Source organism: Gekko japonicus, unplaced genomic scaffold (assembly GCF_001447785.1).
Source record: "Gekko japonicus isolate JY-2015 unplaced genomic scaffold, Gekko_japonicus_V1.1 scaffold151, whole genome shotgun sequence".
Taxonomy (NCBI): domain Eukaryota; kingdom Metazoa; phylum Chordata; class Lepidosauria; order Squamata; family Gekkonidae; genus Gekko; species Gekko japonicus.
In genome coordinates, this window is record NW_015174277.1 from 998,073 (window position 1) to 1,024,839 (window position 26,767).

At 42.7% G+C, this 26,767-nt stretch overlaps 1 protein-coding gene across 1 annotated transcript in view; it reads right to left on the reverse strand.

Moving 5' to 3' along the window:
• LOC107121000 (dihydropyrimidine dehydrogenase [NADP(+)]-like) overlaps positions 1-26,767 on the reverse strand; it is a 633,529-nt gene that overhangs the window by 191,713 nt on the left and 415,049 nt on the right. The window contains exon 13 of the mRNA XM_015423794.1: positions 10,500-10,715. Within this exon, the coding sequence (XP_015279280.1) occupies positions 10,500-10,715 (216 nt within the window). The remainder of the gene's footprint in view (positions 1-10,499; positions 10,716-26,767) is intronic.

Below are 26,767 nucleotides of genomic sequence, written 5' to 3' on the forward strand. Positions count from 1 at the left end.
TGGCATTGTAGCACCTGACGTTTTGCCAGTAGCAAGGACACAGAGAGTACTCCATCTTTCTGTGTTATACCTCCAGTCACAGCTACTTGCGAAACGTCAGGTCCTACAATGCCAAAAAATCTACAACAGCTAATGAACTCCGGCCATGAAAGCCTTCAACAAAATACACAGAAGAACTATACAAGAAGGACCTCAATGACCTTGACAACCATGACGGTATGATCCCTGACCTCGAGCGAGACATCCTGGAGTGCAAAGTCAAATGGGCCTTAGAAAGCATCAACAACAAAGCTAGTGGAGATGATAGTATCCCAGCTGAGCTATTAAAAGATGATGCTGTTAAAGTGCTGCACTCAATATGCCAGCAAATTTGGAAAATGCAACAGTGGCCACAGGATTAGTAAAGGTTAATTTATATACCAATCCCAAAGAAGGGCAATGCCAAGGAGTGTTCAAACTATCGCACAATTGCACTCATTTCACACGCTAGCAAGGTCATGCTCAAGATCCTACAAGTTAGGCTTCAGCAGTATGTGGATAGAGAACTGCCAGAAGTACAAGCTGGGTTTTGAAGAGGTAGAGGAATGAGAGATCAAATTGCCAACATTCACTGGACTATGGAGAAAGCAAGGGAGTACCAGAAAAACATCTACTTCTGCTTCATTGACTATGCTAAAGCCTTTGATTGTGTGGACCACAACAAACTGTGGCAAGTCCTTAAAGAGATAGGAGTATCTGACCACCTCACATGTCTCTTGAGAAATCTGTATGGGTTAAGAAGTAACAGTTAAAACTGGATATGGAACAACTGATTGGTTTAGCAGGAGTACGACAAGGATGTATATTGTCACCCTGCTTATTTAATTTATATGCAGAGTACATCATGCATGAATCACAAGCCGGAATTAAGATTGCCGGGAAAAACATCAACAACCTCAGATATGCAGACGATACCACTCTAATGGCAGAAAGTGAAGAGGACCTAAAGAGCCTCTTGCTCAGGGTGAGAGAGGAGACTGTAAATGTTGGCTTGAAACTCAACATAAAAAAAACACCCTAAGATCATAGCATCCGGCCCCATCACTCCTCGGCAAATAGGAAGTCAGGGAAGCAGTGACAAAATTCACGTTCCTGGGATCCAAGATCACTGCAGACGGTGACTGCAGCCATGAAATTAAAAGATGCCTGCTCCTTGGGAGGAAAGCTATGGCAAACTTAGGCAGCATAATAACAAGTAGAGACATCACCCTGCCAACAAAAGTCCGTATAGTCAAAGCAATGGTATTCCCAGTAGTAATGTATGGCTGTGAGAGTTGGACAATAAGGAAGGCCAAGGATCGAAGACTAGATGCTTTTGAATTATGGTGCTGGAGAAGACTCTTGAGAGTCCCTTGGACTGCAAGGAGATCAAATCAGTCAATCCTAAAAGAAATCAACCCTAACTGTTCCCTGGAAGGCTAGATACTGAAGCTGAAGCTCAAATACTTTGGCCACCAAATGAAAAGGGAGCACTAACTGGAGAAGACCCTGATGCTGGGAATGATTGATGGTAAAAGAAGAAGGGGACAGCAAGGGATGAGATGGTTAGACAGTATTATCGATGCAACAAAAATGAAATTGAGCAAACTCCGAAGGATGGCGGAAGACAGGAGGACCTGGCGTGATATGGTCCATGGGGTCATGAAGAGTCGGATTCAACTGTCTGACTGAACGACAACAAAAGCCTTCAGAACACACTGATATTAATTTGGAGTGATTTATTATACATAAATGGATGACACACCCTTCATCACGATAGGTGGGATATACAGGTTAGAGGAATCAATATATTGCATAGACTCCTGGGAAAGTACAATGCGACCAAGCCATTTTCAGACCTGGCCATCAGGTTTTGCAATGCTGTTTCCAAATGCAATGCCTTATTTCCCCTAATATCAATGTATGGTAGTCATTCATGGGAGAAAACAGATGAGTACACTCAAGGTCACAAGTTGGAATGTTAACTATATTATATATGTCCTAGTCTCTGTAATTCAGCTGTCCCACCCTTACAAAACAGCGTTGCATAAGCATTGTCCCATAGAATTCAATAAGACGACTGTACAGCTGAGAGAAGTGTACAGCTCCTTCCAGCAGAATCCCTTCTCTTCATGTGCATATCCTTTTCTTGGATTGTTTTGCTTGGTATGACTCTAAAGAGTGTTGGAATGTTGAGAATTGTCATTTATGTATGTACTAGGAATAAGGCCTGTTGTTTAAATAAATACAATGAACTCTAGAAAGAGGCTCTGGGCGGGTGCCCCGGCCTTGGGCACTGAGTGTCAATTTGCTGTGGTGACTTCAGCAGGGTATAATGACACTGAGTCCACCATTTTCTCCAGAGGAACTGATCTCTGCTACCTGAAGTACAGTTCTAATTCTGAGTGATCTCCAGCCCCCACCTGGAGATTGGCAATAATGGTTCCCCAAGAGGAAATGTCTGGTTTGGAGGGTGGAGTCTATGGCATTCTACCTGTCAGAGGTCCCACCCCTCCTGAAACCTCACCCTCTCCAGCTCCATCCCTCAAATCTCCAGGAATTTACCACATGGATTTGGCAACCCTATCTCCTTCCCAGCCAATCATCAACCTACCTTTATTTCCCCCTCACTCGTCAGCTTTCCATCTCCCCCCCCCCGCGCACTTGCAGCCTCCACTGTACTCAGAAGTCCTGGCTGCCACATCACATTGGCTGTCATGGGGTGGGGGGCATCTCAGCAGGATATAAGGACACAGAGTCCACCATTTTCTCCAGGGCAACTGATCTCTGCCATCTGGAAAGCAGTTGTAATTCTGAGTGATCTCCAGCTATAGCGCTCTAAAGTGAATGTTCAAAGAAAAAAGCCAGAGATCGACCACATGGGCGAAAAATAGCGGGGAAAAAGCGATGCAGTCTGAAATGGCAAACCACTTCAGATCCAGCTCTTTACCGGAAGGGGAAAGCCATGTGTGAAATGGCAGCCCTATACCGGTTTACTCCATGACGGATCAAAAATGTGAAATCCCTCAGAGTGTTGGACTAGATTGGCCATTGGCCTGATCCAGCATTGGCTTCTCTTCTTATGAAAAGAAGCAGTTAGTCAATGTTTATTGGAGTCAAAAACCAGATCAAAGCATCTCTTAAAACCAACTAATATTCATAAAAGAAGCAGCTTCTATCAGAGATGCTAGTTTCCTGCTATTAATTCCATCTCGGGCCTGATTTCAACATGGTAATTTTGTGCTCACACAAAAACAGGTTGCTTACCTGTAACTTATGATCTTCAAGCAGTCATCTGTGCATTCACAACCATGGGATAAGAGCACCTGCACTGATCCCGATTGGTAACCCTCCAAGCTGAAAAGGATTTTCATGCCCCTTTCCCAGTGTCATGCACAGGAGCCCTACCACGCATGCTCACTGGGATGCATGCAGACATCCTGCCAGTTCCTTCTGACTGACTATCAGAAGACTGACAGCAGTGAGGAAGGAGGGCAGGTGGTGTGAATGCACAGATGACCACTTGAAGATCATCAGCTACAGGTAAGCAACCTGTTTATCTTCTTCATGGCCTCTGTGCATCACACCCATGTGAGAATAGCAAGTTCAGGCCTACCTGGAGGTGGGATGCTGGCAGATACTCAAGCACAAGATGATTCACCTCAGAGGCATCAACAGAATCGTTGATGTTCAAAGGTTCTGACAGATGGGGGACCTTCTGGAGCGAGTGTCAGATGTGAAACCTGAAATGTGATCAGGGCAGACTGTTCAATGCGCTCAGTCGAGTGGCTGGAATGGCTTCCTCAAGGTCAGTCAGTTGAAGCCAGTGGTTTAGAAATGGTTGCTGAAGTCTTATGGTGGGTGGGTTGATGAGAAGCTCAAGACTGATGGGGGATTCTGGACCACTGGTCCCATTGCTGCGATGCTTGAGGTGGGAGCCAAGGTAAGGTGGACTGTAAACAGTATGCTCTGTAGAGAAAATGCCATTAATGCTAGTCCCAGGCAATGGGAGGTGGTGCCGACAGTCAGAAAGGTGGAGATAGATCATGGTTGGGGAGGCTTGATGCCAAGGGGAACGATCCCATCTTTGAGAGGTCTGACAATGCTCATCACCTGTGTGGCAACATTGAGACGTAGCTACAGGGGCATGGTCTGAAGTAAGGCTGTCGCTGCTTCAGGCCTGAGAGTGAGAGTGGAAGAACCATTGAGTGAGGTCAATCTCCTCCTACTCCAATTCAGAGAATTGAATGAATTGTGTCGGGGGTGATCTCGATGCCTAAGGGCTCAGCTCAGGGATAAGAGTAATTTGAGAGGCGGTACTGTCAAGGGATTCATCGGCTTTGGCTGAAGGCATTTTGGAGAGGCAGACTCCTCAGGTTGGGAGGAGTTGTTCTGGGGGCTCCAAGGTTTCACTGAGTCTTTCTTGTGTTTCTAAGTTTTGTCCGCCTTCAGACCCTTATCCTCCCTGTGTTTCTTGGCATGAGTGGAGGACTCCGACTTGGAAGCCAAGCCGAAGTGTTTTGCCGGTCAGCTGTGTCAGAATGGTTCTGGCTGTGAGAACGCGGTTCTTCCAATGTCGATTAGCCAATCAACATTGACAGTTGGCCTAAAGGATCAATGTGAGATGACAAAGTTGAAGTCTTTGGGACAGGAGAAAGCATCGATTCAAATAGTGCTGCCTGAAGATGCGCTGCTCGATTCTTTCTTGTTTGTTTCAAGAATTTTGTGCAATGGGGGCATAATTCAGTTCAATGAGTTTCACCGAGGCACAGCAAGCAGAGGTGGTGAAATTTTACTCAGGTGGTGGAATTTTACTCCCACAGTTTGTGCAGCACTTGAAAAAGCCCCAGCATTTCCCCAAAAGCTAGGGGGTATGAAAGGGAGATGGGGGGAAGGGGTGCTCACAAAAGAGCTCAAAAGAGGTCAAAAAGTCAACAAAAAGATCAAAGAGAAGTCAGAAAAATAAAAGGTAGGTTCACTGACCATGGCATTGGGGATCAACCTATCAGTGTGGTAGTCAGAAGAGAACTGGTGAGATGTCTGCACCCATCCCAGTGAGCATGCATGGTAGGGCTTCTGCACACGACACTGGGAAAAGGGTGCAAAAATCCTTTCCAGCTTGATAGGTTGCCAATTGGAATTGGCACAGGCGCCCTAACCCCATGGGTGCACAGAGACCATGAAGATCTTCCCTTTTAAACTAGGCTTCTATCCATGCGAAGTCGCTATGTGGCCCACGTAACTGCTTTGCATGGGGAAGAGCCCGGTTTAAATGAGACATTGTGTGAATGCAAAGTTACATGGGAAAGTGTATTTTCTTCAGCCACAGAGTCATTTTAGAAAATTAGCTCTAGTCCAGAACTTGGGGTGGGGAGGAAGAGAGCTCAGCTCCCTCTTTTGCTTCAAAATGTAATAATCAGAATGTTGATAGTTACATAGAAACACAAATAACTAGAAGCTGATGCTTGGGTGAAAAAGCTGAAGGTAAATGTATGCTTTTGCAAGTGTTGAAGGCATGGGTGGGGCACAGAGGCACTGCCTTGAAGCAGTGTCAGTGCAAACCAAACAGACAGTGGCAGTGACGCTGAAGAAAGCTAGGGCTGGGGAGGGTGATGGTTCAGAAATATGGTCAGTAGGTCAATGGCTTTGCAGATGTGCTATGTATCAGGAAATGGTCACACTGGCAGCTATTATACCACCTTAATTAAAGAAGTGACTGCTTCAGTGATCCAGAATTAATTCTGGACTGACAACAATTACACACAACCTTCTGGGCAACTTCAAGCTTGGAAAGACACATATGCAGTCATGACCTGGAGAGACACAGACTAACCGCACTGCAATTTAAAAAACAAACAAACAAACAATGTATTTTTCCAGGCCTATAGAATCAAGGACAAAAATGTCTTTAGATTTCTAAGCTTCCTCTTCCTCTTTTTTAACACAACATTATATTTATTTTCATTTAGTTCTTTATTTGAATATTTATGGCCCACCCTTTTGATAGTTCAAGTTTTCAAGGTAGCTTATGGCAAGACTGAAAACATGCAACAGGATATCCAGAACTTACAAAGAAAAAGGAGGCAAGTCAGTCAAAAAGTACAACCATTTACAATATAAAAATCTATCTAAAGTGAGAAAGGGAAGGGTCTTTGTATAGGGTTGCCAACCCAGTGCTGGTAACTGGCAGGAGGATTAGGGGGGCACAGACATGCAAATAGGTGAAGCCACAGCTTTGTGGGGTTACTAGGACATTGCCCAAATGGAATGATATCACTTCCAGAGATGTATTGTAAGTGATGACGCAGTGTCAAAATCACACCTATTTCTCTCCCCTCCTTGCTTTCCCTGACACTCTTCTGAGTGGCGGGGGGGGGGGGGGCACAATGATAATCATATTTTTGTCTGTACAAAATTAGCACTGTAAAGGTATAAAAACAACAATGAAATACAAACATTGCAGGTAGCTGCGTTGATTCATTAACAAACATGATACCACATTTTTCTTTACTTTTGCTTTCTGCCTTACAAGAAACCTTTGTGATCTGGCTAGTGCTCGAGGCAGATCTGAATACATGCTGGCTTCTACATCTTCAGAGGAAGAGCTACCTCAACTTTACCCTTGTAGCCTTTCAGGCAATCTGAGATCTTGTTACGTTTAGCATGGCCTAATGTAACCGATCTGCATATCTTCTCTGTTTTAAGACAAAATGCAGACTAGGTCTTTTTTTTAATCATGTTCTGTAACATCTTCATTCCACCCACACCTCTTTGTTTTCTTTGCATCCAGCCTGGAAGAGTTCTGTAAGATTCTCAGATTTCACAGGGTGTTTCTACACATCCCTACCCAGGGAAAAAAATGCTGCACTTTGTGGGTTAGTCAAACTGTGCTGTCATATCCAATGAACATTTAAAAAAACTATCACACAAAACCAGCAGATGATGCAGACAGCTATGCTGGTCTAAAGCAAAATCCTCAAACAAAAGCCATGTAATATCATTTAGGAGGAGTGAACAAAACAACATAATATATTGCATAAACTGAATAATTAAAAATGAGGGGAGGGAAAGGAGAAAAGCCAATATTTCATCCTTTGATCTTAAAGCCTGTTGAGTGCATCATGTATTGAAGGTCAAATATGAGTAGATAAAGTAGAGCTGTTGGGTGGAGCTGGTATAATGTTGTACCTTTGGCCTTCAAGGAGGAGGAGGATATAGGGTTGCCAGGTCTGGGTTGGAAAATACCTGGAGACTTTGGGAATGGATCCAGGATAAGGTGGGGTTTGGGGATGGAATGGTCCTCAGCATCATACAGTGTCATAGAGTCCACCCTTCAAAGCAGCCATTTTCTGCAGGAGAGCTGATCTCTGTCAGCTGGAGATCAGTTGTAAAAGCAGGAGATCTCCCAGGCCCCTCCTGGAGGCTGGTAACCCTAGGAGGATAGGACAACAGAAGCCCCAAACAAGTATAGAAACCAGTAGTCAGTCAAATATCTTTCTAAATCAAATGGCACCCACTGGTCCCTTAAAAGACTGAGTCCTTAAAATATAGATATTTTTGTAGAATAACTCAATAAAACAATGAATATTAAAATACCAGAATAACTAATTGGGCTGCTAGCCATATCAATACGAAGCTGCCTTCTTGTCAGACAATTGGTCTACATGTCTCAATATTGTCAGTTCTGATTGGCAGCAGCTCTCCATAGTCCAAGGCAGTAAAAGTCCAAGGCACTTTCCCCACACTGGCTACTTGAGATCCTCACAGGAGACACTCAAGATTGAACCTGGGGCCTTTACATGTAAAGCATGCACTTTAGAGTTAATCTCCAGCCCCTCCATTGTTCTCCAATGCCATTGTTGCCCTGCTTGCAATTCTTATTTTCTGGAACCAAAATTGCACAAAATTAAACCCTGACCCAAAGATGAAATCTCCATATTTTGAAAAGCTAAAAAAAAAAGATAAGTTTTCAAATGCAAAACATAAAATTCAAAATGTGATTTTTTTAAAAAAAATTGCAACCTTCTCCCATAATTCTGGCTGTAAGTGGATGGCAGTTTAAAAATATATTTTATAACACCGAGTAAAACAAACAAAAACTTCCATTATAGATAGTCTAACAAGTTTCCACACAAGCTAAGGAAATTAAAAAAGAAATCTTGTGGGAATTCCATCTGTTCCATAAATATAATGAAGTCAGACAAACTCCTACATGCTCAACTTGACCACCAGAGGCCAGTCCATTCAAAAAATATACAGAAGGCTTTCCACTTGCATAGGCAGTATGGAATAGAAGTATTGAACTTATATATAACATTGTGGAAGAGCCACAAAACAGCATTCCACCGTTTGAATTCCTGTGGCTGACTTTAGGAATCCCCTGAAGAAAGAAGATATTCCGAGAATATCTGCACCATTCAGAACTACTCTTTTGATTCAGATACAAAGCCCATTCCTCCCTTCAACCTCTGATTCCACCATCTCTTGGCCACCCCTATGAACCTTTACTGAAAGAAATATAGCTAATTGAAGGCCATCTTGTTTATTTTCATAGCAAAAAGAAACTGAACTTTTTATTAGAAAAAACTACATCATCCAAACTGGTTCCTGCTGTTTTCATTGATGTACTGTTTGCATGAAGGACCTTTGATTTTGGATCATTAGTTGGACACAACCTTTGAAGAAGGAAGAATATATTATATATAGGCTTGCCAGCTCCCAAGTCCAGGCTGGAGATCCCCCAGTTTCAGGAGCTTCTCCCTGCCATGGACCAGCTAGCCTGCAGGGGAAACCCCGCCCCTAAACAGAGATGTTGCTGTGCAATGTCCCTGACACAATGATATCACCCAGTAGTGATGTCAATGTGTCAGGGATGTTGTATGGGGACGCTCTGGTATTTGGGCAAACTCTATGCTTTGAGGGTAAAAAATCCACAGAGTTTCGCCCAAATCCCAGAGTGTCCCCATGCAACATCCCCAACACGATAGCGTCACTTCTGGGTTATGTCATCATGTTGGGGATGTCACACAACATTCCCGCCCACCCCCAGAACGCCACTCAAATCCCCCTGCTGGAGCAATGAGAGGACCCGGCAACCCTAATTATATACCATCAGTGAAAGCTGGTGTAGCACAATGGCTACAAGACTGAGGTATGATTTAGAAAGCCCTTGGGATCCTATCTCCCCCTCTGACACAAACTCAGTAGATGGCAAGCCACTTTCTCTCAGCCTTGGCCCCCATTAAGGATGATTATAATAACAACAAACCCTTAAGCACTGTTGGAAGGATTACAGGATAATATATGTAAAATGCTTTTGAACATCTGAAAGTGCTATATTAAAGCTAAGTATTATTATAAGCAGTAGCATATAGCATAGGCGTAATCTTCGTGGGGGCGGCGGGGCTTCAACCCCCACCGAAATTTTCAGGAAGGTGCTCAGCCTCCCCCGGGAGCCACCCTTGCTCCTAGCAAAGCAATGCCTCTGGCCCAGCCCCAGCCCCCCCCCCCCGGGAAATTGGAAAGTCTACACCCTTGGCATATAGTGCTTTTCAAATACTTCCACTAGGAACAACTACCACCACCAGCAGTAGCTTTGCAAATATGGATGGAACACTACAGGCCTCCACATTGGTCTCAGTGCTCAGTTCATAAACAGAGAGATGCTAGGAGGGATCAAGCCTACTTGGATGCTATTAACTTCCAACTTGGGTGCTCTGCCTCCCAGTCCTAGGCCGAGTTCAGACTGGCAATTTGAAGCGCTAGGGAGTCATGGCAAAGAAAACCTGGAATAGACCTGGAACGGCTTGGTTGCAGTATTCCCGTTCACACTGCAGCGAATGAAGCGGGAGGATACCGTGAAGGAAGCGCAAGGGAGTGTTCACACTGTTGGGCCACCTGTTAGCGGCTGTTAGCCTGGCGGCCTGTTAGGGGCTGTTTCCGCGCTGGGTTGCATGCGCCCATGCGCATGGGTACATGGGTGCAGCGGCAAAGAGGGCAGGATCACGCAGGCGGCAATGGCGCCTGCCCGCAGACACAGATGGTGCCTATTATCAATGACTGCGGGTTGTTACCGCCTTAGCAGCGCATGCGTTCACACTCAGAGAACCGGAATCAACGCGCTCTATACACGGTTTGCTACCACTTTAACATGCTATCTTTTAAACTCGGAAGGGAAGCGGCACAAGACGGCTTGAGTATGGCTGGGGGATGCCTGAAACATGTGGCTATGTGAAACCGCCCCTTTAATCCGCTACTGAAACGCTTCTGAAACATTTGCCTGCCGGGCCAAACTGCAGGATATCAGGTTCATATTTAGAAGCACAGCATAGTCTTCAGACATTTTAAAATAGTTTTTACCCTGAAGCCCAGGACAGAGGGAAGGGCTCCTACCACCAACATCTTTATAGTAAATGGCTATGAGCAGTCTCAGGGAAGTCACAAAGTCGTTTTAAACATGGAAGAAGCCCAGCTTTTCTTACCTTGTCTAGTGAAAATGTTTTGGTCAGTGCAAATCCCCATCCTGCTTCAAAAGCTCGGCGGATCATTGGTGAACTTGTTGTTGGAGTTGCACTGGCAAGGCCAAAAGGATTTGAAAACTTCAGACCGGCCATTTCTACACTGATGTCTACCAGATCAATGGGAGTGTAGAAAAGAGGCAGATGTGGTACAGAAGAAACTTCAGCACCATACAAAGACTGTAGAAATAAACAACAAAAAAAGAAAGATGATCACTTACATACCATTGTTGTACTCTTCCCTTTCTCTAAGGAGCTCAGGGTAGCACAATATGAAGCTGTCGTATTTACTCCTCACAACTCTGTGACCAAACTTTAAATTTGATAAGACCACTCAACAAGCCTCATGGCTGAAAACCAATGGGAACTAGGGAACAAACCTAACTGGAACCTAAACCCCATTAATTAAACCAGTTACAACAACTAATCCAAATGGGAGTGGGGACTACATTTCTAAATAATGAGAAAAGGTTGTTAACCCGCTGTGTTCACTCTAATTCCTCACTGACGTTGACTCTAGCTCAGTTCCACTGAAATTTGAATTGGCAGGTATCTTTAAAAGAGGGGGGGATAGATTTTATTTTGCTTTTAACCAGAACTTTTAGAAAATTACTATTATTGTAAGCCACCTTGAACCATGAGGAAAGGTAAGCTATAAATATTTTAAAGAAATAAACGAAAATGAAAAGGGGGAAAGGGAAGAGGGACAGAGGGACCCAGCATGCAGCTATGTCCCTGACAGGGACATCTTCTAGTTGGAAGAGTATGATATTTCCACTGAACAGGATCATCTTGATTGGTGATTCTGTTGTCTCAAGCTTCAGAAGGGCTTTCTGATTTTGCAGAAAGATGGATGTCGTTTGAGGAAGCTATTTTGTTCTCTAGAACTATATTTACTTGTTTGCCTATGCCTGCTGGCAGGCAAGGCCTGTGGGAGGAGGCTAGAGAGTGGGAAGAGAGACAGCAGTCTTTGCCTCCTCTGCACCCCTAGTGCAAATGCGATCCTGTAAGACCTCAGGCCACAGCCATCACCCATCAGGGTCCAATATGGGTAAATGTCTTCACTTGCCCACAGACAGAGAGGGATTGAGCCCCACTTTGTTACACCTCCTCTCCTCCAGCTCTACTCTTTTCTATTCCTCAAGCCTTTTAAGTGGTCTTAGCCAAGCCTAGGGCATGCCCAGTGGCTTCCCTTTACTCAGAAGTCCTATGAGGGCATGGCCAAGCCTCTACTGGACCAATAGAGCCTTATGAACAATTTTTGCTCCTTTCCTGCTTTTGACTTTGTAGACTGGTTGGAACATTAAATAGGCCTTAGTGTCAAGGGGAAAAGTAGCACTCCTCAGCTTGGTATAATACTTGAGTGGTGGAGTGCAACTGGGACCAGAGGATAAGCCCCTGTGCATGTCCTGCACTAGTCCCCTCAACTCTTTCCTGGCTTTACCACATGATTACGGCCTGACAAAGGATCGAAACTGAGACATCCGTTGCCGTGGTTAATCTCATGTATTATGGTTTAGCTTCATATATGTAAATTCAATTTGTACTTGTACTGCATCTTTAAAGAAGAGCTAATAAGCTTTTTTTGTAATTTCAAATAGAATGTTGTGTATATTCCTTAAAAAATTAAAGTGTTTTTCAGATAGAGTATATTACACCCACTGTATAGCCTGTATAGAAATATTGATTTCTAAAAGTCTCATGCCTTCTCCTGTGATGACATTCTGTCTCTGTTTCCTGTTGCAGGAAATATGGTCCAGGGCAAACCAAATGGCCTGAACAACCTCAATAGCCATGCCATAAACCCACATTCTTTCACACTTTCATGCCAAACGCCAGACCTCATGGCTACACTTTCTGGTGCTCATGGAGTATGTCACGTACACCATGGAGAAGCTGGAAGTTGGGTCACCTGACTGCAGGAGGGGCCTCCAAATGTCTAGCCTATCCCCACACGCAGCTATGACAACCAACAATTGGGCACACCCATGCCCACTTGCAATTGGCTGATGACCACATCTAATTTGTGACTGGAATTGGAGTATAATTGTCTGATCCCTATGGGAATGAGCTCTTAGCTCTCCCTTCTTGTCATTGTCTGTTTATTGCACCTGGAAATTCTGTCTCTTGGAAGACAAAGAGCTGCTTTGTGAACTGGAGCACATGGGTGCAAGGATGGGATTTCTCTTCAAAATCCCTTGGTGTCTAATTGGACTGTATACCTTGGACACTCTTGGAATATGGACACTTCACTGGTAACTATGAATATCTTTACTGTGTAGTTAAGGCACAGAGCCATAGGTTTTTCTTATTTTCAGTAATCTCTTACATAGTCTGTTTTGCCATGCTCTGTACTGAATAAAAATTATTCTTATTTCTAATGGGTCTCTGATGTTGTAACTTGCATTCCAAGCCTAAATCTTGTGGCCTAAATGCTCACCATATACGCTACCATTAGAGAGTAAAAGTGTGCATCTCTAGATGAGTTGCTAAGGTGTTCTGTCCCAGATGCTAACTAAGGGTTTGGAATCTCTCCCTTAGGAAAGGCAGGGACTAGTGAAAAGAGGTTCTGGTGGCACATTGTTCTGAAACCAGAGAGGGTATAGACCATCTCATGGTTTGTTGTTTAATGTACTGAAAAAGTACAAGATTCCCGCCCATTCCTGGACTGGCCTGGATGGGCTAATCCTGTACATAGCCATTTTTTGTTCTACACCATTGATCAGCTGGCTGGAGTAAGGATCTTTATAAGGTGCTCCTGGGATGCCTCTGGGTCTGATGGATGCCAGGCTTGTTCGGGGGAGGGGGGGCAAGGAATGGGGCAAGTGTCTCTGACAGATCCAAAAAAGAAAATTCTGTATAAATCCTTAATATGAACCAGGGTATGTCTATGGCTCAGTGACATAGCATATAGTTTGCATATTGAAGCTTCCAAGTTTAACCGTGGGTCTCTCTAGCTACTGGATCTCAAGTACCATGCACTGGAAAAGACTTCATCAGCAATGAGAATACTGAGCTGGACAAGCTAATGTAAAATACATGTAACATTTCTAGAAATTTTGAAGCCACTGGGACGTTAGATCAGCAAAAATAACAACAGACATTTGAGGAAAAATGAATAAATGCAATAATATAAACTTATTTTATTGTTTTAAAAACAACAAATACATAATTTATAACTTAGCCTATCAAATTGTGCTCTTTAGCATAATCATGACATTTATAACTATAAATGACTTACATTTTTTCTACAAGAAAATTTTTGATAAACCCAATACTACAGAACAAGTGAACTGAAAACTTCAGAGCCCTAGGTTAAGCCTTTGCAATGCACATGCCTTCTGAGAGGTAGGGGGGAAAATCCGCATTGAACAGAAAACACAAATTTGGTAGTGAATAAAAGAAAGTGTACAGAAACAGTCTCATATGCTCAGGAGCCTTAACCACATATTTGGATATTGACTTAAGTATTATAACACTGAACTCTTCTATAGTACATTACGATCATATGCTCTATAGCATATTAACTGTAGACAAAATTAATCATATTATAACAAGAAATACATCCTTGAAAAATGCTACAGTGTGTATAGGAATTATCAGTAATGCTGTAGCTTGTCTCATGTAAACATCTTCATACTACACATTTTGAGTGACTAAAACCCCTGTCCTAAAAAGCATTACAATCATTCTAAAAGGGGGGGGGATGTTTCACAGGGTATTTTTTTCAGGACTCCCCCCAAATTTCTATTTCTTCCTGTTGGGAAAAAAATATCCTTCATTTTTTTCTGGGCCTTGACACTTCTCTTGAGTCCAAGTCCAACATTCTAGCAGCTACTCCAGCACTCTGGTTCCCAATGATTTTGTCACCTGATATTTTACAATTATTAGAATACAGAAAATCATTTACACTTTTACATTTTAAATGTTTGTATACATTTGTTTGTATACAAAAATGCCTCAACAGTTTCCAGGCACGCATCCATAATGAGGGTGCCATATGCTCACCCAGAGATGAGCCTATAACAGTAAATGGTTAGGTGTGGGAAGATCGTATACTGCTGCTATTTTCAACTTACCTGATAGATAGATACCTTCACTCTTCTGACTGCTAAAGCCAGCAAGCAACTTTGCAGCCAGCAAAAAAAGAGTATCAAAGACAATGGGTCAAAGACCAAGGCAGCCAAGTGCTACTGCTCTACCTCTGCCCCCAAGCTCTTAAAGCAACAAGTGAAGTCTCCAAATATTCAGACAGAATGTATGAGAAAGGAAGATCCAGTATGAGACAGAAGATCCTCAAGACCAGCCAGCCTTATTCTATGAAGCAGAAATAATGCCTTTCACTGATCACTTTACCTCACATTATGCCATAAATATAGATGGTGGGTTTTTTTAAATGTTCTCTCCCCCCTTTCTTGCTTTTCAGCCTCCCCCCCCCCACTTTAAAGTTCGAAAGGGAAAGAAATTTCTGGATCTTGTGGGTTATCTTCAGCTATGACAAACACTTTCAACAAAATTAAACTCCTTTACAGGCTCCTAGAAGAGATAATCTGTATAATGAAGGCTTGGCTTGAGTCCTGGATTCTTAGCAACCCAGAACAAGAATAAATAAATAAACAGTGACTGCAAAAGTAAAGAAATAGTGCTCAGATCTATAAACTCAGCATATATAGGCAAGAGGCTGCATCCAGTAATTTCTGCCATCAATTCTTAAATGTAAAAGAACAAAAAACAACAAAAAATTACTTAATCATTGCCAATTAATCAATCCTATCTTCCTGAGCAATGATTATTCCTATCCGTGTAGTTACTCCACTTTTTAAAGATATCTGGCTAGCAGTGACCTGTGAATTCTGGTTGATGTTAAAGAGCTGTCATTATAATGCTCTAAAGGAAAACATTAAGGTGCCAAATGGAGATTCCACAATTTCACACTTTCTGGCATGGCTTTTGAGGGAAAATTTTGTATCATACAGTTTCACTTGCCTTTTCAGGTTCCACTTCCTCCAGTATCTCACCTAATTTTTAGTAACATCATGGATTATGTGTTCCCTAGTCTCCAAAACCTAAATATAAAGGCCCACAGTAAATTTCAGAGTCCTTCATTAGTTCTTCTCTCTCTCCCCAACAGTCCGTACCCAACTTATCTGAGGAAGCAGTGACTGCAGGCTGGCGTGGGGGTAGAAGGCAAAAGCGTTCCTCTCTGTCTCCACCGGTCTCTCCCATTCCTGGACACTGCCAAAAGGGCATTCAACGAGCCAGGAAGAAGCATTTGCCAGCTTAAGACTAGAGAACTTTGCCTATTGCTACTTGGTTCCTGAACAGATACAGAACTCACAGAAATGAACCCATAGAAACTGAGCAGACAGTTTCTGATGGTTTCCCTGTTTGCATCAAATGCTGCTTAAAGCAATTGTGCAGTCTTATCAGCATCCCAGAGCGTGTTCTTAAACAATCCTACCAAGTAAATTTACCTACACTGTCACCTACTACTGGGAAATTACACAATGTTAAGGTTGATGATGAAGAAAGTGAAATCATTGAAGATTTTCTAATCCTTGGCTTCACCCTCCACCAAGACGGAGACTGAAACGAGGAGACAGAAGGAGATTCAGACTGGGAAGAGCAGCCATGGAGGAGGCAGAAAAGATTCTGAAGTGTATGGATGTGTTACTGGTGACCAAGATCAAGATAATTCACACCATAGAATTCCTCATTATGAGTGTGAAAGTTGGACAATGAAGAATGCTGACAGGGGGGAAAAGCTGATTCATTTGAAATATGGTGTTGAAGAAGAGTTTTATGGGTACCATGGACCACCATGGAAAAGTAGAAGGCAGCAGGAAAAGAAGAAGACACAACATGAGGACTGACTCCATCAAGAAAGCTAAGCAGATCTATCATAAATGGTTATACTTATAGGCTGTATCAGGTAATCTATAATGGTCAGACTCATGGTGACTTACTAGTGCTGTATGGCGAGAATAGATGTTAAGAATGTATGTAATTATCCTTATTAATTTAGAAGCAAAAAGTATTTGATGTATGTAATGTTAATGTTATTAACAAAAACAATAAACATTTATTTTAAAAAAAGAAAAGAAAGCCATAGCCCTCAGTTTGCAAGATTGAACAAGTGTTTTAACAATAAGACATTTTGGAGGCCATTACCGTAATTCATAGAATCGCCTTAAGTCACAAGCGACTTGACACTTTACACACACATCACTATTACACTGCAATATTCGCCATAATAATGAGTGACATAACATCACAAATAATTTTTGCCAGTCTTGCATTTAAGGTGAATACCTCCTACAGATAGAGTTGCCGGGCTCCAGGTGAGGCTTGTAGTTCTCCCAGAATTACAGCTGATCTCCAGACTACAGAGATCAGTTCCCCTGGAGGAGATGGAAGCTTTGGAGGGTGGACCCTGTGGCATCACATTGCTGTTGAGCTCTCCCACCTGTCCAAACTCTGACCTTCTCAAATTCTGGAATTTCCCAACCCAGACTTGGCACCCTGACCTACATTCACTGAAAGACACATGGATCTCCCTGCTACCTCTTTACCAAGCCAACAGAACTGGTGACAAAACTAAAGAAGACATAAGATTATGCATTGTTATGGAGTTTTCAGTATTCAAGGTGCTTCACGAATATTATCACAGTAGTCTGTGCTAATAAGGTAAGGTAAGGTAAGACATGTGTACTCCAGGCCTTACCCTGAGCTCCATACATCAATGTAAGTCATGCCATAAATTTGGTTATTTAAATCTTGCTCTCTTTTTTCACAGTATGAAATTATACACAGAGCTAATGCCTCCACCACCCATTTGTGTCTAAAAATGGAATGTTTCATCAGCCAGTCTTCCTTTCTGAGCAGCTTCTGTCATGTGCAACCAAACTCGCTTTTTCTCTGCACCTTATTGGCCTGCTCTTCTTTTAAATCTCCCTCTGAAAGACTTCTGTTCTTCTCCCTCGTACTTCCATTGCTCTCGCATCTATTATTTATTATTTAATTCCATAATTGCATTATTTACAGTTAGTCGGGGAAGCATTTTGTATGAAAGACGGCATTCAAATTAAAATTGCATTGCTTTGCAGTACATTATGCCCTGGCACTGAATTCTTCAAGCAATCAAAGTACAGAGATTCACTTATTTGCCTTATGGAAGCTCAAGAAGTAAACTGGTCTATCATATGGAATGAACACCAAACTTACTTTTCAGAATACTTTATGATGAAATTATTTCTGAAATATTTGGAAAGAACTATGTTCCATTAAAAACAAAAAACCTGGAAAACCTGGATATAAAAGTTCACACTTATTTATTTACTGTGTGGGGGGGGAATTCTTTGTGTAAGGTAAGACTAATGAAATGCCATTAAAGCTATACTAAAGTGAAAGGGACGGTAAAGGATGAGATGGTTAGACAGTGTCATCGATGCAACGAACATGAAGTTGAGCAAACTTCAGAGGACGGCGGAAGACCGGAAGGCCTGGCGGGATCTGGTCCATGGGGTCGCGAAGAGTCGGACTCGACTGTGTGACTGAACAACAACAACAAAGTGAATCCTGGATATGAATACTATACAGAGACAAAGGCCACTGCTTTACACCTAGCAGCACAGATTGCTATCATAACTCATCAGTTTGTGGTTGGTTCATGGGATGTAAGTAAGATCACCAACTTTTTAAAGGAACAAATCTGGCACCACACCAGGGGAAGAATAGTCAGGTCAAGGGGCAGAGTCAGCAGGACATACCAAATAATCTAAGGTGCTCAGTTTTCTGTCTGTCTGTCTGTCTGTCTGTCTGTCTGTCTGTCTGTCTCTTTCTGCCTGATCAGGAAGGAAAGAGAAGTAGAAAAGGCAATCCCAAGCAGCTGCCATGTTTAGGAAGATCCCTTTGAGACACAGGACGTCTGTACTGAAATAAAAGTCAAAACTAGCTACAAACCTAGTCTAGCTTTGGGGTCCCCAGCATGGTGCCCTTGGGTGCTATGGGGCCTGCTGCTGACACCTTTTCTGGTGCCTGCCAAGTCTTTTTAGGCAGTGGCTGGGGTCAGGTTGGGCTTTTGCCCAGCAAGATTTCTGATTGACTCTCAGAGATTTGATTGGCTGTGATCTACTGTGTTACTGAAGTTAAGCTGTGGCAATCATTTTGCGGCTGGCTCTGCCTCCTGCAGCAGCTGTTTTGTGGCAAGCCATTTTGTTGCTGCGCCCACCATGCCATGTCAGAATCCAAAGTGTGCCCACAGGCTCAGAAAGGTTGAAGACTCCTGGTCTAGCTACTGGACCAGTCATGCAAGCGGAAAACCAGCCAACATAGGTAACCCCAAACACTGAGAATCAACATGAGAACCACAACTTTGGTCTGCATCTACTCTTAAATGTTTTGGTTTCTTTTGTTCTCTCTCTCTTTCTCTCTCTCTCTCTCTCTGTATGCATACATGCACACACACAGAGATAATTTATGCATACACAAACATAAAAACTTTTCAGTTGGTGCTTAATTTTGTCTCTCATTGAAATTTCGCAAGAAGCTAAAATCATTTCAATAACTGGAACTGGAATTTCAGTGGGGAATTACAGATCTTTGTGTATTATTTTCAGCAGATTGTGCCTGTCAGTCCTGTACCTAGTCCTGTACCTGACTGGCAATGTGAGTTGCAGCAAGTATCTGGGGTGGCCTGGAAAATGCCTATCCAAATCCTGTATCACCTGATATATCCCCTGCGGTTCTGGGAGTGGGAGAAATTGCTTTCCATGATAATAGTGCCCACTTCAAAATGAAGAGCCAGTAAGTGAAATGAATGCCTCTCGCATACAGGGGCACAGACTTCTCATTTTCCCGGGTGGGGGCATGGAGATGATCCTGGTCCAGGTCCACACTGAGTAATCTATATAAAATTATTTAAATATGAAATTATATTTTTACAAATGCCATTAACAATTTAATCATGTGGTTTGAATCTCCGTCAAAAAAAGAGAGGAAACATGTCATGAACGCCTTCATGGAGACAATTTGAGTAAGTATTTCTTTCATGTATGAAAGGAAATACTTTGTCCCCTTCTCTCTTTTCCTCATAACTTAGGCTGAAGGTGATTGGTTTAAGGTCTCACACAGTGTGCTTTGTGGCTAAGTGGGGATTTTAACTCTGGTCTCCCCAATCTTAGACCAAAACTCTTAACCGCGGCACCACTCACATACTGGATACTCAGTACAAATCTCTAAATTCAGAATCCAGAATCCAGAGTAAATACTGGCTTCTCAGATTCCCAGGCCTGAAAACACTGTACTCCTGACAAGCAATTGTTCTGCCCTGAAGCCCAGGATGGGTAGACACCCAGAAGGTTACAATCCCCAGGGTCAAGATGCAAGAATATGAGCAGTGGCTGCACAATAGGGTTGGGCACCCCAAAACATTTTGTTTTAATTTTATTTATGCTATTTCAGAAAGAGCATAATTACTGTGTTCCTGAAATTTGGAAAGTATCAGTATAATTTATGAGATCTGTTTCATGTAATTTGGGAAGGGATGGAATTTCAGGAATACTGGATCTCAGTAGACCTGGCTTTGGTACTCCAGAGGCCAGATCTACTTCCACTGTTTTCAAAGGGCAGTAGACCTGGCTAGCATACAAGTTTGATGTTAGGTCTACCACCCACTGAAAACAGCTGAAATAACCACTACCATCACCCCAAATCCTGAAATTTCAGAAGATAATTTTCAAAAGTCCTGAAATTCCAGTAGTGCCTTGTTTCATTTAATGTATTTCCAAACTGAAAATAAACAAAGAATTTCAAACACTGTTTCAGATCGGAAGTATCCAAAGGCACATCCATATTTTACAATTAAAACCCTCTTTGGGATTGCAAACAGCTGTTAAGTCTCAGGAAAGTCAGCAATCTCCCCCAGAGCATTTGCTGCAAGGTATGGTTAATAATTTTTAAAGGTTATGGAAATTCCACAAGTAACAGAACATTTAGAAACATGAGTTACGGCTCATTTGCACTAGCAATAGCTATCTGAGGTGCAAAATTTTTGACTCACTAGAAGACACACACCACATCCAAAACCTAGAATGCCTGCTGGTCCCAAGCTAAACTTTTGATCATAGTTTCCAGTGAGATACTTAATAAAGGCACAGGAATAGAAGGTAGCAGCTTCCAAATGCTGCCCTATAGTGAATATATCCTAAATGCACATCAATGAATAAAACTGCAGTAAAGGTTCTGATAAAATTGGCAGGCTGAAAGCTTTAACATTCTGTGTATTGGAGACAGTGCCAAACTGCTTTGTGAATATATTTTTATTTCAAGCTGGAGATGCTTCAACGACCTGAACACTGCAGAAGAATATACCCATGCAGATAAGAAAGGCAGAATGAGTGATGTCCTAGCCCATTTTTTTTAAGCTACTATGCCTTGCCCTGCCTCTAAATTACAACTTTCCAAAAATTATGCCCCAAATCCGATGAGTAAAATTGCAACTAGTCCAAATACTGGTAAAGCAATTGCCAAATTATAGTAATCGCCACCACAGCAACCAGATTTTACTGAGACCGCACACCCAAATAAATGCCTTGTGGCTACCCATTCATCTAGCAGCTGGAAAGATGACACTTGACATTTGGAAACTTTCCTGTGAAGATTGCTGCAAGGCTTTTCCCATTAGCTTCATGGTGAGATGGTAAGGTCGAATAAGCTGCGTCAAAACCCGCAAAAGGGTAACGGAAACACTCTAATATTAAGCCTGCTTGATCTAAAATTCCAATTGACGAGCTACAAATTGTCAGATTTCTTCCAATGCTCTTTGAAGCCAAAGAAAACGTGAGCATCATTGTGAGGGTGCAGGTCCTACTTGCTGTCTGTCAGAAGAAAAAATGACAAAGGGATGCACCAATGCTCAACAGGCTGTGTGTCTCACACTCACTCTGTATGAGCGGATTATTCCTTCAATTGGGTCTTGTTCTACACTGGCCTATCTTGTTGTAGCATGCCCTCCTCCCCCGCTGTGTATAAAATCAGGCCCAGTGGTTCTACAGGCCACACTTCAGAAAAAGGGAGAACTGACTCATAAACGCTTATGCTAAAAGAAATATTAGTCTTTAGTGTGCTACTTGACTCCCGCATAATTTCGCTACAGCAGACTGGTGCGGCCACCTCTTTGGAATCACTGTCCAGCAGAGGTGTCTACTGTGTGTGTGCTAGCCTGGGGAAACAGCATATAATGTGAAGGGGGCTTAAAATTTAGCTATATTGGTTAAGCAAAGTGTGTCAAAACTGTATGGATGGAAAACCACCTGGGTCCCACAGGCAAGTGTGGTAGTTAAATAGCATGTAGCCTGGACATAGTACATACTCAGTAGATCTCCAGTGCTGACCCCCTCATTTCCTATGGCTCCTTTTCACATGGTGATCATGAGAAATGTGTGTATGCATGATGAGCCTCTTTTCTAGACTAGCCTCTTTTCTAGATGTTAGTGCTGCTATGGTTGTTTCCTGTTCTGCTTTGCTCTTATTGTCACAAGTGTGTTGATGGTGATGTTACTGTATATGTGTATGTGCATGTACAGACACAGAGACTTTTTCTCCTAATTTGAGTACATGGATGTACTCTGGAACAAGAACGTCTGTGCCAGAGAATTATCTATACATGTGAAGCTGTGAAATCCCCAATTTTCAAGAAAATGGATGTTATCCTAAATATACAATGTTCTTTGAGCACACTGGCACTATTTAGACCTTTGAATCACCACGTTTATCTTTAATCAATTGAGAAGTTAAAAGGTAGAGTGTTACAAATGCTTTACAATAAACCAGGGTGTGAACATGTGTGGGGGAGGGGGAGGGGGAGGTATAATCCTGAAAATAATAATAAAATATGCTACCAACCCACAGAATGGAACGTGCACATACTTACACACAAAACTCACAGCATTATGGAAAAGGGGTAAGGAATTGTGTGATCCTAACAACAATCCTACAAGGTGGGCACAAATTTTAATCCCCATATACCACTGAATAAATGCTGGCTTGCCAAATAATGAGAGACATATAGGAGAGAATAACGTCTTACCTAATGTCACTTACAGATATTGATTTGAGATATGAACTGATGACTTGTGTCAGGGTTGGCAGGCTAGAGACGATGTAAGAAAATGGTGGGCATTTAGAGAGCTCTGGCCGAGTAACAAATTGCTCAGATTGTGGAGCTGGGCCAGAATTCGTAGGTTTCTTGAGTCAGGTGGAACCTTATTGGCTGTTCTGTCACATGATCTCTGTTGAGTTGCAGTACTCCTTTCTGGCCACACACACTGTTGCTGATTTACAGTAGATGAAAGCATTGTAGCTCCTTCTTCTGGCAAGCTGCCTTTCAATACAGAGCGGAAATTGCCCAGGTCTCTCTGATGGAGTCCCTGGTTTGAGGTCTCTGCAGATTTCCATTTTTCTGACTTCTAGCACAAAATTTTACTCACTATGTTAACAGCTCTGAGCAAAAACACATTTACACTGGCCTAGCCTTTTATTAGCTGTATTCTGTTTAGCCTAGTAACAACTCCGCTGCAGTAACTGCTACACTTCATGCTGTAAATGGTGGAGGATTTTTTCTCTTTTTTTACAAAACCCTGCAATAACACATCTAGCATCTAGCCTAAATTACAAAATGAATAGTTCTTTTTGTGAAATGATTCTCAATTCTGAAAGCAGATTCAACAAAAATATCTTTCAGTCCATGGGTAGCCTACATATTATAATTCAGAATATTCTGATGGGTACTTTCTTCCAAAAGCTACAGTTATCTGGAAAATGCGATTATGTATGTTAAAATGTCTCTATCTTAACAAAGCCTCACCAGTGTTTATAGCACTTCCTTTTAAAAAAAATCCTCTCCTCTAAACACCCTGGACTAAAGTACTACAGATGAAAAAAACTCTTACAAGCATTCTTTTAAAAATCTTAGGCATAATCTGGTGACAGATAGGCAATTGAGTCTAATTCTGCATAAGGATTTTACCTCAAATTACTCAGTGCAATTCCCAACTACAATAAACAGCTTGAGCTAGTGTAGAAATTTAAATCTCACAATCTCAATGCTGAAAATTATCCTGTGAGTGATAACCAAGGCTGCATCATTGAAAAACATCCTAACAAAGTAATACTGCAGGCTTCTTACTGTTGCCTAACCTTAGCTTCAACTTCTGTCTTTGTTAAACACAAATGCAATTTTTGATCTACACGGGTTTACTATGCGGAAGAGGGAAATATCTCCCAAAGGATACAATATACCTAGGTAAGTATTTTGTCACAATAAAATAGCATTCTGTTTTGACGGTCAGTATTAGGAATGCTGACTATGTCTGTGATCACACGCACCTTTAGATCCTACATAGGTGCCAATGCCTGATGGATCTAAAGGGCACGCTCAGACAACAACATCTGGGAAGCGTCCCGCAGTCATCGGCAACCCATGCTGCTCCGCTGTAGAAGCAGAGTTAAAAGACACCAGGGAAAGTCTGGCTCTAACAGGTTTCGATGGGCCACAGATGGACTTTCCCCTGTCTGATCGCACAAGCATGCTCTCGTGTCGTGGGAATGGTCTGATCATGCCATCCCAGCTCGGTGCCGTCCCCCCCCCTCACAGTATGTGCATCATCGCATACTCCATAGGGGGCCTTCAGTGTGGAGGTGCGATTCCTTGTTTATGCACATGAGAAACAAACGGCCAAAAAGAAAATGACTCTCCCGCAGTTATGTCTGATCACACAGGGACGGGCTAAGCCGGTAGCTACAAAGGGAGGTGTGATCTCACAACTGCGTGTCAAATTCTTCTGGAGGAAATAGCCTTGCTTCACCTCCGCTTCAACTGGCGTGTGTGATCACAGCCTATGACAATGATGGCGAACCTTTTACAGACCAAGTGCCCAAACTGCAACCGAAAACCCACTTAAGTATCGCAAAGTGCCAACACGGCAATTTAACTTGAATACTGAGGTTTTAGTTTAGGGAAAAAAACTCATACATTAGCATCTTTTATCTTAAAAGAAAAACACCATAACAGAGCTTTCAATGATACAAACCACTTTTGATTGAAAGGTAAAAGTTTGCATTTGGCATGCTTTTGAACAATTAGTGTGATTTTTGCTGTTGCATGCATGCTGATAATTCGTCTATCCTTGGCTCATACTTCGTAAGTTTGAGAGCAACACATGCAGCACTCAGGTCATCTGTGAGTCTGTTTCTGGTGTCGGATTTGATATAATTCAAAGCTGAAAACAGCTGCTCACAAGCATAAGATGATCCAAACAAAGTAAGGAAAGCAATCCCAAGTGCTTTCATTGACTTAAATTATTTGGCAGAGAATTCCACACTTTAAGGATTTCATTTTCAGAACTAACTGTGCTGTCCTTTGTCATCCCTTCTATCTTCTCAAGTGTTTCATGCAGGTTGTAGAATTTATTTTTCCAGAGTTTTCTTGAAATTTCAATAGTTCCATTTCCAGATTTTCTAAATCTAACCAGTGTAAGCAGGAAATATCAAGTTCTTCAAATTTGGCTTTATCTGGAGAAGCAAGAAAACACAGGGTTGTCTCCATCTTAAAGGTAAAGGTAAAGGTTCCCTTGCTCGAAAGCCAGTCAAGTCCGACTCTAGGGTTGTGGTGCTCATCTCCGTTTCAAAGCCGAAGAGCCAGCGCTGTCCGAAGATGTTTCCGCGGTCATGTGACCGGAATGACTAAACACCAATGGCGCACGGAACGCTGTTACCTTCCCACCAAAGTGGTATCCATCTTACGGAACTGTAAAAATCTGTTACTGAAATTCACCTTTGCAGCTGCTACAATGCTAGAAAATTCCTTGTAGATTTCCTGATGGCTTGTAAGATTGTCTGCAAATGTTGTAGAATTTTCTAAATGCGTTTTTAGATTTGGAAAATATTTCAGCTGCCCACTTTCAAGGTCTCTTTCAAAAACCTGCAGTTTTGATATCACAAAACATCCTGCTGTTTTCCCTATCAGAGCACGAGCCATGATGTAATTCACCATTTTTGTGACATCTGTGAGGACATGATCAATTTTTTTCCTGCTTTCCCTGGCACAAAGAGCTTCTTGATGTATAATGCAATGAAACTGAATGACTTGATGTTTTGTTTCTTTAACAAAGATCTGTATGAAACCAGATGTTGCCCCCTACATAGAAGGTGCCCCATCACTAATAATTGAAACCACTTTTTCTGGTCTTATGTCTTGTGACAAAAAAGTCTCCATCACAGCATTGTAGATATCTATCCCTTGTGTTCTTTCAGGCAAAGACACCAGTTTCACCAGCTCTTCTCTCATGATGTCACCAACAGCATAACACAAAATTACTGCTAGCCTTGCATGATTATTTATATCTGTGCTTTCATCCACACACAGGGAGTAACAGGCTGCCTTTTGTAAGTCAGTGGTGAGCTGCTGACTAACATCACTTGCCATGCACTGGACTCTATCTTTAACAGTATTTCTGCTAAGTGGCATCTCAGAGATGCCTTGAATAATTTTATCCTTGTTTGGGAAATCATTAAAAAGGGAATTACTCCCACCCCCAAAGCACCCGACGTGCACGTCACCCGGAAGTGATGCGACCACACCAGGCACGCTGGGGGCAGGGCCACAGTCATCCGAGGGAAAACTCTATGGTTTTCCCTTGGATGGTCGTGGCCCTACCCCCAGCGTGCCCGGCGTGCTCGCGTCACTTCCGGGTGACATGGTCGTGGCGTTCCAGAAAGAAGCCGGGAGTCCCCCGCTCCGACAGCAGGTAAGACTTGGCAACCCTAGACCCTGGACTTCCTTAGTGGTCTCCCATCCAAGTGACTAGTTTTGTAGGGATGGGGAGAGAAGAATCTCGGAGCGGTGACTCCTCCTCTGCCTGAGAAAGACACTCATGTCCCAGGAGCACTGGGGAAAGTTTGGAGAAGTTTGGTGAGAAGGCAGGAAATTCACCAGGGAGGGGGAGGCAGGCGGGGAGGGGGAATGCGCCAAGAGCCAGGAGGGTGGAGAAAGAAAGCGAGGGAGGTGATTTCTGCCTGAGCCACAAGTGAAGAGCAGTGGAGGTGGTGAAGGTGGCGGCAGTGGCTGTAACGGAGGGGCGACTGGAGCGTGCGTGTGCCTGCGTTGCTGTTTCTCTCCTGTACTGTGGAGCTGCTTAGAGAAGCCGCTGCTGACCTTGGAGTCACAGGCCAGG